General features: G+C 39.4%; 1 protein-coding gene across 2 annotated transcripts in view; it reads left to right on the top strand.

Moving 5' to 3' along the window:
* Window positions 1-20,545, top strand: part of CCNB3 (cyclin B3) — an 87,669-nt gene that overhangs the window by 28,447 nt on the left and 38,677 nt on the right. The window contains exons 5-8 of one of the 2 annotated variants that reach the window (XM_050776834.1): window positions 1,698-1,828; window positions 8,218-11,140; window positions 12,176-12,274; window positions 13,497-13,589. In XM_050776834.1, the coding sequence (XP_050632791.1) occupies window positions 1,698-1,828; window positions 8,218-11,140; window positions 12,176-12,274; window positions 13,497-13,589 (3,246 nt within the window). The remainder of the gene's footprint in view (window positions 1-1,697; window positions 1,829-8,217; window positions 11,141-12,175; window positions 12,275-13,496; window positions 13,590-20,545) is intronic. The other variant, XM_050776835.1, reaches the window with a different exon arrangement.

The raw sequence follows: 20,545 nt of genomic DNA on the forward strand, positions 1-20,545 counted from the left end.
TGTTTGCCTAAATGGTTTTGTGTAGGTAGGACTTTTGTTTATTTATATATGTTATTTTATTTCATTTTATTTTATTTTATTTTTTGAGATAAAGTCTTGCTCTTTTGCCCAAGCTGGCGTGATCACAGCTCACTGCAGCCTTAGCCTCCTAAATAGCTGGGACTACAGGTGCTCACCACCATGCCCAGCTAATTTGTGTATTCTTTCTGTAGAGATGGGATTTTTCCATATTGCCCAGGCTGGTCTTGAACTCCTGGGCTCAAGCAATCCTCCTGCCTCTATTTGAGATCTTTCTAGCTTTTTGATGTGGGCATTTAGTATTTGTATACACATATACCTATTTAGGAAATCATGAATTCATGCAACTTCAATTTCAATACATAAAATTCTTTCTTGGGTTCACTAATCCTTATTTGTATGTTCTATAATGAGAACCGTGGCTCCTAAGAACATCAACACATTTACTTAATACTGTAATACAGCTAAAAGAGTTTCAAAATGGCTTCATCCAAACCACTGTAATAAACAAACCTACTAAAAAGAGTTCCAGATTTATTAGCAATATCTACACCCCCCTGCAGAGCTATCCTAATTGAGGATGTATACTTTGAAGGTGGCAGTCAAATACTATTTATAAGTGACTGGATTGGTTATTTCTGATCTTTTCTTGTGCTTTCTAAAAAGAAAGGAAAAATCATTTAACATAGTTATGGTACTTATTTGAAATATAATTAGGTTCATTTGTGTCATTTAATTTTTTAATTTAAAAAAATTTTTTGAGACAAGGTCTTGCTCTGTTGCCCAATCTGGAGTACAGTAGCGTGATCGAAGCTCACTGCAGTTTCAACCTCCCAGACTCAAGCAGTCTTCTTACCTCGTTCCCCACAAGTGGCTGGGACCATAGGCATGTGCCCCCACACCGAGCTATATTTTTTTTATTATTATTTTGTGGTAACAGGGTCTCCCTATGTTGCCCAGGTTGGTCTTGAACTACCAGGCTCAAGTGATCCTCCCACCATGGCCTCTCAAAATGCTGGGACTACAGGCAAGAGCCACTGTGACTAGCCTGTTTGTTTCATTTTAAAGACATAACTTTAAGTGTATTTTTACTGACATTATTAACAGTCCCATGATCTTTCCCACTGTTAAAAGTGTTAGTCAGGATTAGAGTCTGTATGGAACTCCCCAAAGCCATGTGTTAAATGAATGCCACTTAGTGAGATGGGATAGATATATCACAGGTAGTATTGTGTTAGAGGTGTATCCTGAAGAGGCACACCCAGACAGCAAAGTCAATCATACTGCCTTTTTTCCCCTCTGAAAATCTTATGAGGTCAAAGTGGAGTATGATGTTAACACAGCATCTTTTCAGTTGTGGGCCAGCTAGTAGGCCTGGCATAGAGCACAGAACTACATCCTGTATCTCTTAGAAACACATAGGGCTGCTAGTTAGCCAACACATACCAGTACTGCCGCACTGGTTGTTTGATGCTAGCTTCCACTGTGATTGGTTGGCCCAGTGCCATACTGGTTGTGAGATGTTTGGATTATCACTCCTGGGAACACCCAACCAACTTATGTGGATCAGGACTTTCCTATGAGAGCCACCTATTAGGTAATTTGTGGTTTTCTTCATTTTCCTGCCTCCTCCTTCCCCCGTCCCGCACCCATTTTTTTTTTTTTTTTTTTTTTTGCAGGCTTCTCAGTGTCAACCTGTCCAGCCCAAGAAAGAAGCCAATAAAGAGTTTGTAAAAGATGTTTCTAAGAAGATAAGCAGGAGTACACGTGCTCTTGGATTGGCCAAAAAGAATAAGCGGAATCGAAAATGGTGAGTGAGAGGGGACTCAGATGGCATTATTTTAGATGGTAGAGTATGTGACATCCTTTTATCCCCATTGAGAACATATTTAGCAAGCCACAATGGTGACTACCACATTAACCCTGGGTGCTGAGGTGGGCTCAGCTGTGGTTGCTGAAGTGTTATAGGCCTCTTCTGTTTCTCCTCTTTCATTATGTGTGTGCATAATGAAAGAGCTGTTGTCATTGGAAAATTTACCAAAAGACTTCGTGCTCATCTTTTCCTGTCTTCTAGTAATTCAGTACCTGTTTGAGCTAGTCTGTGCTTTATAGTGTGGAGACAACTTAACTTTTCAGGGATTCTCAGCAGCTGACTGGTAGCTTGCCAGTCTGCTTATTCCATTAGAAGCTTTAGGGGAGGTTTGTACCTTGTTACTGGAGATAAATTACTATCTCCCTAGAGCAAAAACATGTGTTTTTCAGCTGTTACAGGTACCGGTCACAGGTTCTACAAGTACAGATGCACATTCCCATTTAGGACTGAAAAAAGAATTTACCTCTAGGAAGACTGTTACTGAAAGATGACTTAGATAGTGGAATGAGACCTTTCTATATCCCCTCCTCATTCCAGTGAGAATTATTCTTCAGGGACTGACTAATCTACATCTGAATAGATTAGATAGATGCCTATTACCTATTACCGGGCTAAAGTCAATTATACTGCCTTTTTTCCCCTCTGAAAATCTTACGAGGTCAAGGTGTAGTGATATTAACACAACATCTTTTCAGTTATTTGCTAGCCAGAAGGCCTGGCATAGAGCACAGAACTACATCCTGTGTCTCTTGGAAACATGTAGGGCTGCTATTTAGCCAACACATACCAGTACTATTGTACCGGTTGTTTGATGCTAGCTTCCACTGTGATTGGTTGGCGCAGTGCCATACTGGTTGTAAGATGTTTGGATTATCACTCCTGGGAACACCAAAGGGTAAGCTAAAAAGACTGAGTAACTCTAGAAAATAACATGCACAGTCCACAGGATATTTTGCTAATTACCCAGCAGAAAGAAGATTAGCATTTAGCTTTACTTGGTTTCCTGCTAAAATGGAATTCTGGAGTTTGCATGCATATTTTGACCTTAATTCTCTGCATTATTTTGAGTTTCTTTTATCATTCTGACTTTAGCAGGGTAATCCTCACAAATGCCGTAAACATTCTTCTCTTCACTCAGGGTTCAGTGGAAAGGACCCTAATAATAGTAGGAAAACTAGTAATAGCTGCCATTTATTGAGAGCTCACTGTAATCACACAAGTATAATCATTAAGTCTTTTTTTTTTTTGTAACAGCTTTATTGAGATATAATTTGCATACCATACAGTTCACCCATTTAAAGTATACAATTCAATGGTATTTAGTATAGTCACAGTTATACAGCCATCACAATCAATTTTTGGACATTTTCATTAACTCCAAAGAAACCCTGTACCTTTGGTTATCATCTCTCAATACCCCCAACCTGCCCAGCTTTGGGCAACCGCTAATCTACTTTCTGTCTCTATATAGATTTCCCTATTCTGGATGTTTCATATAAATGGAATTAGACAATGTGTGGTCTTTTGTGTCTAGCTTCTTTCACTTAGCATGTTTTTGAGGTTATCCATGTCATAGCAAGTTATTAGTACTTCATTTCTTTTTATTGCCAAGTAATATTTCATTGCATATATACAACACATTTGGTTTACCCATCCATCAGTTGATAGATATTTCTATTTGTTCTACCTTTTGGTTATTGTGAATAGTGCTGCTATGAACATTTGTGTATACCTTTTTGTTTGAACACTTGTTTTCAGTTCTTTTATGTATATACTTAGGAGTGTGGTTGCTGGGTCATATGGTAATTCTGTGCTCCATGCATTGAGGAACTGCCAAACTGTATTCCATAGTGGCTACACCATTTTACATTTCCTCCAGTAGTGTATTTACTTGAGGAAATGTAAAATGGTATAACCACTGTGCAATGGTGGCAGTGTTTTGTTTTTGTTTTTGTTTTTCCTTGAGACAGAGTCTCACTCGTGTCACCCAGGCTGGAGTGCAATGGCGTGATCTCGGCTCACTGCAAACTCTGCCTCCTGGGTTCAAGCAATTCTCGTACCTCAGCCTCCCAAGTAGCTGGGATTACAGGCGCCCACCACCACACCTGGCTAGTTTTTGTATTTTTAGTAGAGATGGGGTTTCACCATGTTGGCCAGGCTAGTCTCAAACTCCTGACCTCAGATATTCCGCCTGCCTCGGCCTCCCAGAGTGCTGGGATTACAGGAGTGAGCCACCATGCACAGCTGACAGTGTTTTTTTTTTTTTTAATATGTATATGGCCATCGTGGTGGGTGTGAAGTGGCATCTCATTGTGGTTTTTAGGTTTGCATTTCTCTGACTAATGATGTTGAGCATCTTTTATGTGCTTATTGGCTATTTGATACTTCTTTGGAGGAATGTCTGTTTGGATCCTTTGCCCAGTTTTTATGCTTTTATTTCTTAATTTTTAAAATTTTATTTTTAATTGACATATAATAATTGTAAATAGTTACTGGTCTTTGTATTGTTGAGTTGTAAGAGTTCTTTATATATTTTAGATACAAGTCCCTAATCAGATATGAGTTGCAAATATTTTCATCCATTTTTTGCGTTATCTTTTTCACTTTGTTGATGATGTCCTTTGAAGTACACAAATTTTTAATTCTGAAGAAGTCTAATTTATTTTTTCTTTTGTTTATGATTTTGATGTCATACCTAAGAAACCACTGCCAAATCCCAGGTTAAGAAAATTTATACCTGTTTACTTCTAAGAGTTTTAAATTTTTAGCTCTTAACTTAGGGTTTTGATCTATTTTCAGTTAATTTTTGTTGGCGGTGTGTATTAGGAGCCTTAACTTCATTGTTTTGAGTGTGGATATCCAGTTTTTCCAGCACTATTTGTTGAGAAAACTAACCTTTCTTAATTGTCTTGGCACCCTTGTGGGAAATCAATTGACCATAAATGTGTTTATATATGGACTCTTAATTTTATTCCATCAATCCATATGCCTCTCATTAACTATCATTATGCCAGTACCATATTGTCTTGATTATTGCAGCTTCATGTTGTGTTTTGAAATTGGGAAGTGTATTTTGGGAGGCCAAGGCGGGCGGATCATGAGGTCAGGAGATCGAGACCATCCTGGCTAACACGGTGAAACCCCGTCTCTACTAAAAAATACAAAAAAATTAGCCGGGCGTGGTAGCGGGCGCCTGTAGTCCCGCCTACTCGGGAGGCTGAGGCAGGAGAATGGCGTGAACCCGGGAGTCGGAGCTTGCAGTGAGCCGAGACTGCGCCACTGCACTCCAGCCTGGATGATAGAGCGAGACTCTGTCTCAAAAAAAAAAAAAAAAAAAAAAGAAAAAAAAAAGAAAGAAATTGGGAAGTGTGACTCCTCTAAACTTTGTTCTTGTTTTTCAAGATTGTTTTGACTATTTTGGGCTCATTGCAATTCTATATAAATTTTAGAATCAGCTTGTCAATTTCTACAAACAAGCTAGCTGGGATTCCTGTATAAATTGCCTTGGATCTGTGGATCAACTTGGGAAGTATTGATATGTTTTTTTTCTTATTTATTTATTTATTTATTTATGAGACAGAGTCTTGCTCTGCCGCCCAGGCTGGAGTGCAGTGGTGCAATCTTGGCTCACTGTAACCTCCACCTCCCAGGTTCAAGCGATTCTCATGCCTCAGCCTGCCCGAGTAGCTGGGATTACAGGTGTGCAGCCACCACACCTGGCTTTTTTTTTTTTTTTTTTTTTTTTTTTTTTTTTGTATTTTTGTAGAGACAGGGTTTCACTATGTTGGGCAGGATGGTCTCAAACTCCTGACCTGAAGTGATCTGCCCACCTCAACTTCCCAAAGTGCTGGGATTACAGGCATGAGCTACTGTGCCCAGCCTGACATCTTAGCAATATTAAGTTTTCTAATTCATGAATATGGATATCTATCTATTTAGATATTTAGTTTTTTCAGTGGTTTTTACAGTTTCCAGAGTATAAGTTTTATGTTTATTTTGTTAAATTTATTTCTAAGCATTTTCTTCTTCTTGACACTATTGTAAATGGAATTGTTTACTTAATTTCATTTTCAGATTATTCATTGCAAGTATATAGAAACACATTTGGTTTTTGTATATTGATTTTGTGTCCTGGAATCTTGATGAAGATGTTCATTCTAATAGTTTCTGTGTGTATTCCTTAGGATTTTGTCTGTATAAGATCATGTCATCTGTGAATACAGATAGTTTTACTTTTCCAAACTGGATGCCTTTTATTTAGTTTTCTTGCCTACTTTCCCTGGCTACAACCTCTAGTACAATGTTGAATAGAAGTATCAAGAGTTGGACAGTCTTGTTTTCTCTCTGATCTGAGGGGGAAAGTATCAATCTTTCACCATCAAGTACGATGTTAGCTTTGGGTTTTTTGTAGATGCCCTTTGTCAGGTTGAGGAACCTCCCTTCTATTCCTTGTTTGTTAAGTGCTTTTTATCATGAAAGAGGGTTAGATTTTGTCAAATGATTTTTCTGGATCTTTTGAGATGATCATGTAGTTTTTGTTTTCTATTCCATTAATATGATGTAGTTCACAAATTGAGTTTTGGGTGTTAAATTAATCTTGCATTCCTGGGATAAATCCCACTTGGTTGTGGTGTATAATCCTTTTATATGTTGCTGGATTTGGTTTGCAGTATTTGGCTGAGGATTTTTGTATCTATATTCATAAGAGGTATCAGTCTGTAGTTTTCTAGTGGTGTCTGTCTGTTTTTGGTATCAGAGTAATACCGACCTCATAGAATGAGTTAGAAACTTCCCACTTTTTGTATTTCTTGGAAGAGTTAATGAAGAACTAGTATTAATTATTGTTTAAATGCTTGGATAGAATTGAAGCCATTTGGGCCTGGACTTTTGAGTAGTTTTTGTGAGTAGTTTACTTTGTGAGTAGTTTTTGATTATTGATTTGATATCTTGTTATAGGTCTATTCAGATTTTCTGTTTTCTTCTTGAGTCAGTTTTGGTAGTTTGTGTCTTCCTAGGAATTTGTCCATTTCATCTCAATTATCTAATTTATTGACATTCAGTTGTTTATAACGTTCCTTTAAGTGTTTTTGAGCATATTAATTTGTTGAATCTTCACAATAAGCCTACGAAGGAGACAGTATGATCCCCATTTTATAGGTGAAAAAAACTGAAGCACAGAGAGTTAACTTGCCCAAGGTCACCCAGTCAGTAAGTGGAGGAGCCAGGATTTGAATCCAGGCAGTCTAGCTCCAGAGTGCATGTTCTTACCATAGCTAGACTATCTAAAGATCTCTAAAAGTTATCAGGAGGGACCTGGACTCTTATCTGGTCAAGCAGAACCTTTTGAAGCACTTTTTTTTTTCTTAACAAATCAGTTGGTTTTCATTCTGTTCCTAGATTTGTACAACTATCACCACTATCTAATTTTAGAACTTTTTCAGCGCCCTCCGTCCACTAAATCCATACCTATTAGGAGTTCCTTTCCCTTCCCAATCCCCCTTTCTACTCCTACCACTGTCCCAACTTCAGGAAACCACTAGTCTAGTTTCTGCTATGGATATACCTCTATGGATATGTCCATTCTGCATATTTCATATTGAACTAAATCATATCATATCTGGTCTTTTGAAGGTATTTACTCCTGCTGAGACTGGTGATTATATCTGCCTGAAATTCTCTTTCTTCTTATTCTGATCTTTAATCTTCCTGTGATTTGGTTTCACTAGATTCATCACTCTAATTGAATATACAATCCTATTCAAAACAAAGCTTTGCATCTGACACATGTGACAAGTTTCTATTTTGAGCTTTTTATTACCTCCATTGGGAAAGCATCTCCTTAATAGCCCAGGGTGAGGGGAATGTAGTTAGATACTACCAATGTTAATTATCAGCCCACCTCTCTCATTAGCCTTCAAACAATGTTAATTTCAACCTGAAGTTTACCAGATGCCTTGGGTTGATAGACAAAGACAAATGCAGCTAGTGAAGGAGACTGATGTATGAACAGATAACTCATACAATGTGATAAGTATTATAATAAAAGCCTTTGTATGTAAGGTAATGAAGCATATATAAGAAAACGTAACATGAATTTCAATGGAAAAATTATAGAAAAGTGTAGGAATCTAGGCCATAGAAACTATACAGTGTACTATTTAAGTTGATTCACCATGGTACCTATTGATTTTGTCCCTCTAATCTGTCTTATGGGGTTGAAGCCTCTTCCCCTTTCATACCTTTAGTAAATATAGCAACAAAAGGAAATGGTAGGTGAGGACTCTAGGAACTACATTTTTCTTACCCAGACATTGTTTCCTTCACAGGCATAAGCTGGAAGTCACACCAGTAGTAGCCTCTACTACCATGGTACCAAACATTATGGAGAAACCACTCATTCCAGACATATCCACCACCTCCAAAATACCCAACACTGAAGAGGCATCTCTCTTCAGAAAGCCATTAGTTTTAAAAGAGGAACCCACTATTGAGGATAAAACCCTTATCAATAAGTCATTATCTTTAAAGAAGTGCTCAAATCATGGGGAGTTGTCCCTGTTGGAAAAGCCACAGCCCCTGCAGGAGGAGAGTGGCAGTGATGATGAGTTTGTTATAGAGCCAATGACTTTTAAGAAGACACATAAAACTGAGGAGGCAGCCATCACCAAGAAGACATTATCCTTAAAGAAGAAGATGTGTGCAAGTCAGGGGAAGCAGTCCTGCCAGGAAGAGTTGTTGGCTTTGCAGGATGTCAATACTGAAGAGGATTTCTTCTTTATGGAGTCAATGAGTTTTAAGAAGTCTAAAACTGAGGAGTCAATCCCAATCCATAAGCTATCATCTTTAAAGAAGAAATGTACCATTTATGGGAAGATGTGCCACTTTAAGAAGCCACCAGTATTGCAGACAACCATCTCCGGAGCGATGTCCTCCATTAAGAAGCCATTGTCCTTTAAGAAGAAGCCTACCACTGAGAAGGCGACCCTTTTCCAAGAGCCATCTGTATTTCAAGAGAAGCGCACCACTGAGCATGAGATGTCCATCTTAAAGGAATCATTGACCTTGCAGAAGACCAACTTTAAAGAGGATTCCCTTGTTAAGGAGCCATTAGTCTTTAAGAAGAAGCCTAGCACTGAGGAGGCAATCATGATGCCATTAATATTAAAGGAGCAGTGCATGACTGAGGGGAAGAGGTCCTGCCTGAAGCCATTAATATTGCAGGCGATCACCTCTGGAGAGAAGTCGCTCATTACAAAGCCATTGTCCATTAAAGAAAAGCCATCTACTGAGAAGGAGTCCTTTGCCGAGGAACCATCTGCATTGCAAGAGAAGCACATCACTCAGGAGGAGGTTTCCATCTTAAAGGAGCCCTCATCCTTGTTAAAGTCTCTAACCGAAGAGTCACTTTTTGATGAGACTTTGGCTTTTACAAAGAAGTGTACCATTGAGGAGGCACCCTCTACCAAGAAGCCTTTAATTTTAAAGAGGAAGCACACCACTCAGGGGACAATGTCCCACTTGAAGAAACCACTAGTATTACAGACCACCTCTGGAGAGAAGTCACTTATTAAGGAGCCACTGTCCTTTAAAGAAGAAAAAGTGTCTTTAAAGAAAAAGTGTACCATACAAGCGATGATGTCCATCTGTCCAGAACTGTTGGACTTTCAGGATATGATTGGTGAAGATAAGAATTCTTTCTTTATGGAGCCAGTGTCATTTAGGAAGAACCCTACAGCTGAGGAGACAGTACTTACCAAGACATCATTGTCTGTACGGAAAAAGAAAATTACTCAGGGGAAGATGTCCCACTTAAAGAAGCCACTGGTCTTGCAGAAGATCATTTCCAAGGAGGAGTCACTCTATAAGAAGCTGTTGCCCTTTACAATGAAATCTACAACTGAAGAAAAGTTCCTCTTCCAGGAACCATCTGCATTGAAAGAGAAGCACACCACCTTGCAGGAAGTGTCCCTCTCAAAAGAGTCATTGGCCATCCAGGAGAAGACTACCACTGAGGAGGAATTCTCTCAGGAACTATTTTCATTGCATGTTAAGCATACCAACAAAAGTGAGTCCCTCTTCCAGAAGGCTTTGGTCTTGCAAGAGAAGACTAATACCAAAGAGGATTCCTTGAAGAAGCTGTTGGCCTTGCAGGAGAAAAGCACCATGGAAGAAGAGTCCTTTATCAATAAGCTATTGGTTCTGAAGAAGGAGCTTTCTGCTGAGGCAGCCACAAACATAGAGATGCAATTATCTTTAAAGGAGCAGTCCACTGCTCAGGGAGAAGCGTTCCTCTTGAAGAAGCAGTTGGCTTTGAATGAGAACACCAGTGAAGAGGAGTTCCTTATTAAGCAGCCACTGGCCTTGGAGGGATATCCCAGCATCGAGGAGGGGGAAACCCTCTTCAAGAAGCTTTTGGCCATGCAAGAGGAGCCCAGCATTAAGAAGGAGGCTGTCCTCAAGGAGCCCACTGTTGACAAAGAAGCTCACTTTAAGGAAACTTTGACCTTGCAGGAGAAGCCCAGCATTGAGCAAGAGGCCCTCTTTAAGCAACACTTGGCTTTGTGGGAGAAGCCCAGCACTGAGAAGGAGACCATCTTCAAAGAGTCTTTGGACTTGCAGGAGAAGCCCAGCATTGAGAAGGAGACCCTCCTCAAAAAGCCATTAGCCTTGCAGATGTCTACCATCAGTGAGGCATTCCTCTTAGAAGATATGATAGCTCTGAATGAGAAACCCACCACTAGGAAGGAGTTGTCCTTCAGGGAGCCATTAGCCTTACTAGAGAGTCCCACCTACAAGGAAGACACCTTTCTCAAAACATTCTTGATTCCCCAAGTTGGAACCAGCCCAAATGTGTCTGGCACTGCCCCTGAATCCATAACAGGCAAGTCCAGCATTGCTACCGTGACCAGCATGGGCAAATCTGGTACCATCAACGAGGCATTCCTCTTCGAAGATATGATAACTCTGAATGAAAAACCCACCACTGGGAAAGAGTTGTCCTTCAAGGAGCCATTGGCCTTACAAAAGAGTCCCGCCTGCAAGGAAGACACCTTTCTGGAAACATTCTTGATCCCCCAAGTTGGAACCAGCCCATATGTATCTAGCACCACCCCTGAATCCATAACAGGCAAGTCCAGCATTGCTACCATGACCAGCGTGGGCAAGTCCAGTACCACCACCGAGTCCAGTGCATGTGAATTTGCTTCTGATAAACCTTTCTCACCACAGGCCAAGGGACCACCAAAGGAGGTATTCATCTCTCTTTCTTCTTAAATTAGATAAAGTGTTCTTTGATATCCTGGACGTGGCTGCTAGCAAAGTGTTTTTTTTTGTTTTTTTTGTTTTTTTTTGTTTTTTGCCTTCCTAAGCAGTTGAGCCATATACAGTAAGTTATTGAGAGTATCCCTCTACCTAGTGAGAGGGTGATATTTCTTGGGTTTACTTCTGGTTTTATTTAATGATACGTGATGCAGAATCATCTCTTCTCACCGTTTATAGCCTGAGGTTACCCATGATATGGAATATATTTCCCAGGTTCTTTGGCATTTTTCTCTTAAATCAAGTTGGCCTTGTAGAATCTCTTGACTTCCTGATTGGCACAGTGATAGATCTAAGCAATCAGAAAGTATTTATTCCAGTAATACCACAAGGGTCTGGACTACTGTGCTGTATACTTGGGCTTTGCAGTAGTGGCCAGGTAATTTCATTCAGGAAATTGCCTTTCTTAGTAATTGTAATTTGCATCACAATGGGCTTTGGTTAAAAAAAATGGGCAAAGTTCATAGGAGCATCTCCCAAGAAAGGTGGTCTTTACATTGTAAATTTGAATAATAAAGGGATGATATTTAGCAAGCAGGAGGAGAAATGTCCTTTTTGTAGCAAAACAACCTGGGTAAAGGTATAGAAGGGAGGAAAAGACTACCAAAATGAATTGGGCCAGATCAAAGCATTGACATAATTAGGGACCTAAGAAGACAGGTAACACAGCTGAAATAATAAAATAAGAATGTCCATCTTGGAGAATCTTGAGCTTACCTATAAAAAGGGTCCCTTGTTCCAAGGGCAGCGAAGGTATATACAACAAAAACTAGGCATTTCTTGATCACTGGACCATATGAGGATTGCACGGCCAAGGAGTACTGTGTTGTGGCCCAACATATACAAGGCTTGAGACACCTTAGCAGAAGAAGACAGTGGAGAGAAAGGACTAATCCTTGATATGTATGTGCTAAGTCTTTCTTGGAATAATTCTCCTCATAATATATCTTTTTGGTGATTTCTAAGCAGATAACCCCATGGGAAGATATTGACGAGGACAGCAGTGATCCAAGTTTCAACCCAATGTATGCCAAGGAAATCTTCAGTTACATGAAGGAGAGAGAGGTATGTAGGTTTCTTGGATTTGGGGGTGGGCAATGATTTCTAGTTTTCGTTTCCTCATCATTCCATCCTTCAGTATGCAAGTTGAAAGGGATGGTAATAATGATGATAAAAATAATAATAGCAACAACTAACAGTAGCTTTCTGTGAGTTGGATATTGTACTAACAGATTTGTAGATATTATCTTAATTCTCTCAGTGACTTCATGATGATAGGCATTATTATCTCCCTCTTATAGATAGAGGAAACTGCCCAGAGTCATGTAAGTGGTATATGGTAGAGCTGGGATATGAGCTAAAATCTGATTACCTTGAAGACCATAATCCTGTACATCTAATTGCTAAGAAGACAGTCTTAGACATAAAAATGGTCAAGTAGTCTCTGAGTGGCTGTTCTTAGAGATCTTTTTCCTTCCCTATGCATGTTTCTGGCATTGTATGCAAAATCGTATTCTTTGTTTCATCTCTCCAAACTGGTGAAATTTTATTTCTCCTTTGAAATCTGCCAGTCTCCTTTACCACTAATATTCATCAATTCCAAAGTTTCTTCTATCTCTCTCAACAGAATAGATGGGACCAAGATTATCTACCAAGTAGAATTTTTAGCATGTCATGTATAAGAGGGTGGGTGGATGGAAACCCACCTACAGATCCACCTATCCTCTTTATAGAGAGAGTGCAATTGATTGACTCCAAAGCCCACACTTTTTCTGGCATACCTAAGTAAGGGACATCTTTGTTATAATAAAAGTGTGAGCCTTGGTTCAGCAGTATCAGTTTCACTTGAGATCTTGTTAGAAATGCAGATACCTAGCCCCATCCCAGACCTTCTAAATCAAAATCTGAAGTTTTACATGATCCCCAAGTAGTGCATATGTATGTTAAAGTTTGAGAAGTGCTGTTCTACATAGCATGGTATTGTGCTTTAGATTGAATTGCAAAGAAGGGGCAGAACTTTTTTGGCATTTGTCTACAGCTATAGGTATGTTTCTGCCCTTATTCCCCCTGGATTCTTCAATATCCACTCTGACACTTGAATATCACATGTGTCTATTTCCCAAAGGATAACTGCAACTTGCCTGGAAAAGGATACTTTGATCTGCCCCTATCTAATACCAGTTGAAAATAAGGAGTTAGAACTATGAGGGAGAAGTTAATTGTTAAGTTACAATTTTGAACTACAAGAAGAGTTTATTTATTAACATTTCTTTCTCATCGATGCCAGGAACAGTTTATACTTACAGATTACATGAACAAGCAGATTGAAATCACCAGTGACATGAGGGCCATTCTTGTGGACTGGTTGGTGGAGGTGCAGGTAAGCCTGACAACTCCTGCTTTAAGGAGCTGCTGTTCTCTTTCTCATTCAGGGCTGCCAGGCCAGAAGCATGGTAAAAATGTACTGGGTCTATAGAGTTGAATAAGCCGTGGTTCCTGCCCTCAAGGAGCTCATGATTTAAGAGGCAAGATAAGATATGCCGACAAATTAGTATAATAGAAAGTGGAATATACTAAGTACTCTAAGAGTGTTTCAAATAAAATACTGTGAGAACTAATTGTAAGGAGAGACTTTCTAGAAAAGGCAGTGACGGTATGGTCGTTTTATCATTCTTAAAGTCTTGTAAAAGTATATCTAGTGATTTGGATTGGAGTCGATGACAAAGTCTTTCAAGCTTTGGGTGGAATGGATAATAGGAAGTACAGTGTGGCACAGGACATCGCAGGTAGCTGTTTGTCCAAGGTTAGACATTGAGGGAATACTGCTATGAATACTTAGTTATTATTTTATACTAAGGAAGGAGAGCCCAGAGTAGTACATAGCATATAGTGGGGGTTCAGTAAGTATTTGTTGAATGAATGGAAGTGAGAGAATTGCTATGTAGTTTGCAAGGAAACATACAGCATGGTCAGTCTATGCCCAGCAGTCTTAGTATGTAATTAGGAAGAAAAGACAATATAGTTTTATATCCTTTGTTAAATATCAGAGGAGTGGTTCAGGCTCATTTTGGAGTGACAGACCAAGGAATTGTGGTGGACACAGTATATCTGAACATCAGAAAAGCATGAAAATGTCTCTCGTCTTATGAAAATGGTAGAGAACAGTAAATCAGATAAGAGTAAAATTTGGGTAGATCTTAAATAAGTGAAATAGAACCCAAAGATTGCTTATCATTGCCAAGCTGGAAAGAAATTTCTAGTGACTGCCATTGGACTTTATTCTGCTTAACATTCTCATTAGTGATGTAAATGGGAACAGAGAAGATGTATTCATTAAATTCCTGGATGGCATGAAACTAGGAGTAGGGATAGGAAATAAACGGCTTACAGAGAAAAAATATCTCTGCCAGCTGGAATGATGAACTAAATATTTTTTATTTAAAGTTTTTGTTATTGCATAAAAATGTACATTATAGCAAAAAGAAATTATAATTACCTGTGATCCCACAACCCTAAACTGCTGTTCTCATTTGTTTGCATATATTATCTCCCCATCTTAAACAGTGGTTATCCATTAGGGGTGCACCTCAGAATCAGATGCCCAGGTCCTATCCCGGACTTATCCAATCAGAATTGTGGGGATGTGGCCCAGGCACACATATTTTTATAAAGCTCCGCAAGTTATGTTAATGTATACCCTTGAAAGAGAATCTCAGTTCTAGAAAATACCATATTGTTTTCATAACTGTAGTTATATGTAGTACTTTTATAACTCTTTGGGTTTTTTATTTTAAAATAACCAAATAACAAAAATGACTTTTTGGATATACAGTTCCATAAAATTTTTTTTTTAATTTATTTATTATTATTATACTTTAAGTTGTAGGGTACATGTGCATAACGTGCAGGTTTGTTACATATGTATACTTGTGCCATGTTGGTGTGCTGCACCCATCAACTCGTCATTTACATCAGGTATAACTCCCAATGCAATCCCTCCCCCCTCCCCCCTCCCCATGATAGGCCCCGGTGTGTGATGTTCCCCTTCCTGAGTCCAAGTGATCTCATTGTTCAGTTCCCACCTATGAGTGAGAACATGCGGTGTTTGGTTTTCTGTTCTTGTGATAGTTTGCTAAGAATGATGGTTTCCAGCTGCATCCATGTCCCTACAAAGGACACAAACTCATCCTTTTTGATGGCTGCATAGTATTCCATGGTGTATATGTGCCACATTTTCTTAATCCAGTCTGTCACTGATGGACATTTGGGTTGATTCCAAGTCTTTGCTATTGTGAATAGTGCTGCAATAAACATACGTCTGCATGTGTCTTTATAGCAGCATAATTTATAATCCTTTGGGTATATACCCAGTAATGGGATGGCTGGGTCATATGGTACATCTAGTTCTAGATCCTTGAGGAATCGCCATACTGTTTTCCACAATGGTTGAACTAGTTTACAATCCCACCAACAGTGTAAAAGTGTTCCTATTTCTCCACATCCTCTCCAGCACCTGTTGTTTCCTGACTTTTTAATGATTGCCATTCTAACTGGTGTGAGATGGTATCTCATTGTGGTTTTGATTTGCATTTCTCTGATGGCCAGTGATGATGAGCATTTTTTCATGTGTCTGTTGGCTGTATGAATGTCTTCTTTTGAGAAATGTCTGTTCATATCCTTTGCCCACTTTTTGATGGGGTTGTTTGTTTTTTTCTTGTAAATTTGTTTGAGTTCTTTGTAGGTTCTGGATATTAGCCCTTTGTCAGATGAGTAGATTGCAAAAATTTTCTCCCATTGTGTAGGTTGCCTGTTCACTCTGATGGTAGTTTCTTTTGCTGTGCAGAAGCTCTTTAGTTTAATGAGATCCCATTTGTCAATTTTGGCTTTTGCTGCCGTTGCTTTTGGTGTTTTAGACATGAAGTCTTTGCCCATGCCTATGTCCTGAATGGTACTACCTAGGTTTTCCTCTAGGATTTTTATGGTATTAGGTCTAACATTTAAGTCTCTAATCCATCTTGAATTAATTTTCGTATAAGGAGTAAGGAAAGGATCCAGTTTCAGCTTTCTACTTATGGCTAGCCAATTTTCCCAGCACCATTTATTAAATAGGGAATCCTTTCCCCATTTCTTGTTTCTCTCAGGTTTGTCAAAGATCAGATGGCTGTAGATGTGTGGTATTATTTCTGAGGACTCTGTTCTGTTCCATTGGTCTAGATCTCTGTTTTGGTACCAGTACCATGCTGTTTTGGTTACTGTAGCCTTGTAGTATAGTTTGAAGTCAGGTAGCGTGATGCCTCCAGCTTTGTTCTTTTGACTTAGGATTGTCTTGGAGATGCGGGCTCTTTTTTGGTTCCATATGAACTTTAAAGCAGTTTTTTCCAATTCTGTGAAGAAACTCATTGGTAGCTTGATGGGGATGGCATTGAATCTATAAATTGGGCAGTATGGCCATTTTCACGATATTGATTCTTGGGCAGTATGGCCATTTTCACGATATTGATTCTTCCTATCCATGAGCATGGTATGTTCTTCCATTTGTTTGTGTCCTCTTTGATTTCACTGAGCAGTGGTTTGTAGTTCTCCTTGAAGAGGTCCTTTACATCCCTTGTAAGTTGGATTCCTAGGTATTTGATTCTCTTTGAAGCAATTGTGAATGGAAGTTCATTCCTGATTTGGCTCTCTGTTTGTCTGTTACTGGTGTATAAGAATGCTTGTGATTTTTGCACATTAATTTTGTATCCTGAGACTTTGCTGAAGTTGCTTATCAGCTTAAGGAGATTTTGGGCTGAGACAATGGGGTTTTCTTAATATACAATGATGTCATCTGCAAACAGGGACAATTTGACATCTTCTTTTCCTAACTGAATACCCTTGATTTCTTTCTCTTGCCTAATTGCCCTAGCCAGAACTTCCAACACTATGTTGAATAGGAGTGGTGAGAGAGGGCATCCCTGTCTTGTGCCAGTTTTCAAAGGGAATGCTTCCAGTTTTTGCGCATTCACTATGATATTGGCTGTGGGTTTGTCATAAATAGCTCTTATTATTTTGAGGTACATTCCATCAATACCAAATTTATTGAGCGTTTTTAGCATGAAGGGCTGTTGAATTTTGTCAAAAGCCTTTTCTGCATCTATTGAGATAATCATGTGGTTCTTGTCTTTGGTTCTGTTTATATGCTGGATTATGTTTATTGATTTGCGAATGTTTTTTTTTTTTTTTTTTTTGAGACGGAGTCTCACGCTGTTGCCCAGGCTGGAGTGCAGTGGCGCGATCTCGGCTCACTGCAAGCTCCGCCTCCCGGGTTCCCGCCATTCTCCTGCCTCAGCCTCCTGAGTAGCTGGGACTACAGGCACCCGCCACCGCGCCCGGCTAATTTTTTGTATTTTTAGTAGAGACAGGGTTTCACTGTGGTCTCGATCTCGTGACCTTGTGATCCGCCCACCTCGGCCTCCCAAAGTGCTGGGATTACAGGCTTGAGCCACCGCGCCCGGCCTGATTTGCGAATGTTGAACCAGCCTTGCATCCCAGGGATGAAGCCCACTTGATCATGGTGGATAAGCTTTTTGATGTGCTGCTGAATCCGGTTTGCCAGTATTTTATTGAGGATTTTTGCATCGATGTTCATCAGGGATATTGGTCTAAAATTCTCTTTTTTTGTTGTGTCTCTGCCAGGCTTTGGTATCAGGATGATGTTGGCCTCATAAAATGAGTTAGGGAGGATTCCCTCTTTTTCTATTGATTGGAATAGTTTCAGAAGGAATGGTACCAACTCCTCCTTGTACCTCTGGTAGAATTCAGCTGTGAATCCATCTGGTCCTGGACTTTTTTTGGTGGTAGGCTATTAATTATTGCCTCAATTTCAGAGCCTGCTATTGGTCTATTCAGGGATTCAACTTCTTCCTGGTTTAGTCTTGGAAGAGTGTAAGTGTCCAGGAAATTATCCATTTCTTCTAGATTTTCCAGTTTATTTGCGTAGAGGTGTTTATAGTATTCTCTGATGGTAGTTTGTATTTCTGTGGGGTCGGTGGTGATATCCCCTTTATCACTTTTAATTGCGTCGATTTGATTCTTCTCTCTTTTCTTCTTTATTAGTCTTGCTAGTGGTCTGTCAATTTTGTTGATCTTTTCAAAAAACCAACTCCTGGATTCATTGATTTTTTGGAGAGTTTTTTGTGTCTCTATCTCCTTCAGTTCTGCTCTGATCTTAGTTATTTCTTGCCTTCCACTAGCTTTCGAATGTGTTTGCTCTTGCTTCTCTAGTTCTTTTAATTGTGATGTTAGAGTGTCAATTTTAGATCTTTCCTGCTTTCTCTTGTGGGCATTTAGTGCTATAAATTTCCCTCTACACACTGCTTTAAATGTGTCCCAGAGATTCTGGTATGTTGTATCTTTGTTCTCATTGGTTTCAAAGAACATCTTTATTTCTGCCTTCATTTCGTTATGTACCCAGTAGTCATTCAGGAGCAGGTTGTTCAGTTTCCATGTGGTTGAGCGGTTTTGATTGAGTTTCTTAGTCCTGAGTTCTAGTTTGATTGCACTGTGGTCTGAGAGACAGTTTGTTATAATTTCTGTTCTTGTACATTTGCTGAGGAGTGCTTTACTTCCAATTACGTGGTCGATTTTGGAGTAAGTACGATGTGGTGCTGAGAAGAATGTATATTCTGTTGATTTGGGGTGGAGAGTTCTATAGATGTCTATTAGGTCTGCTTGCTGCAGAGATGAGTTCAATTCCTGGATATCCTTTTTAACTTTCTGTCTCGTTGATCTGTCTAATGTTGACAGTGGAGTGTTGAAGTCTCCCATTATTATTGTATGGGAGTCTAAGTCTCTTTGTAAGTCTCTAAGGACTTGCTTTATGAATCTGGGTGCTCCTGTATTGGGTGCATATATATTTAGGATAGTTAGCTCTTCCTGTTGAATTGATCCCTTTACCATTATGTAATGGCCTTCTTTGTCTCTTTTGATCTTTGATGGTTTAAAGTCTGTTTTATCAGAGACTAGTATTGCAACCCCCACTTTTTTTTGTTCTCCATTTGCTTGGTAAATCTTCCTCCATCCCTTTATTTTGAGCCTATGTATGTCTCTGCGTGTGAGATGGGTCTCCTGAATACAGCAGACTGATGGGTCTTGACTCTTTATCCAGTTTGCCAGTCTGTGTCTTTTAATTGGAGCATTTAGTCCATTTACATTTAAGGTTAAGATTGTTATGTGTGAACTTGATCCTGCCATTATGATATTAACTGGTTATTTTGCTCGTTAGTTGATGCAGTTTCTTCCTAGCCTCGATGGTCTTTACATTTTGGCATGTTTTTGCAATGGCTGGTACCGGTTGTTCCTTTCCATGTTTAGTGCTTCCTTCAGGGTCTCTTGTAAGGCAGGCCTAGTGGTGACAAAATCTCTAAGCATTTGCTTATCTGTAAAGGATTTTATTTCTCCTTCACTTATGAAACTTAGTTTGGCTGGATATGAAATTCTGGGTTTAAAATTCTTTTCTTTAAGAATGTTGAATATTGGCCCCCACTCTCTTCTGGCTTGGAGAGTTTCTGCCGAGAGATCTGCTGTTAGTCTGATGGGCTTCCCTTTGTGGGTAACCCGACCTTTCTCTCTGGCTGCCCTTAAGATTTTTTCCTTCATTTCAACTTTGGTGAATCTGGCAATTATGTGTCTTGGAGTTGCTCTTCTCGAGGAGTATCTTTGTGGCGTTCTCTGTATTTCCTGGATTTGAATGTTGGCCTGCCCTACTAGGTTGGGGAAGTTCTCCTGGATGATATCCTGAAGAGTGTTTTCCAACTTGGTTCCATTTTCCCCCTCACTTTCAGGCACCCCAATCAGACGTAGATTTGGTCTTTTTACATAATCCCATACTTCTTGCAGGCTTTGTTCATTTCTTTTTCTTCTTTTTTCTTTTGGTTTCTCTTCTCACTTCATTTCATTCATTTGATCCTCAATCGCAGATACTCTTTCTTCCAGTTGATCGAGTCGGTTACTGAAGCTTGTGCATTTGTCACGTATTTCTCGTGTCATGGTTTTCATCTCTTTCATTTCGTTCAGGACCTTCTCTGCATTAATTACTCTAGCCATCAATTCTTCCACTTTTTTTTCAAGATTTTTAGTTTCTTTGCGCTGGGTACGTAATTCCTCCTTTAGCTCTGAGAAATTTGATGGACTGAAGCCTTCTTCTCTCATCTCGTCAAAGTCATTCTCCGTCCAGCTTTGATCCGTTGCTGGCGATGAGCTGCGCTCCTTTGCCGGGGGAGATGTGCTCTTATTTTTTGAATTTCCAGCTTTTCTGCCCTGCTTTTTCCCCATCTTTGTGGTTTTATATGCCTCTGGTCT

The sequence above is a fragment of the Macaca thibetana genome, chromosome X (genome assembly GCF_024542745.1).
Source record: "Macaca thibetana thibetana isolate TM-01 chromosome X, ASM2454274v1, whole genome shotgun sequence".
In the NCBI taxonomy this organism is placed as follows: Eukaryota; Metazoa; Chordata; class Mammalia; order Primates; family Cercopithecidae; genus Macaca; species Macaca thibetana.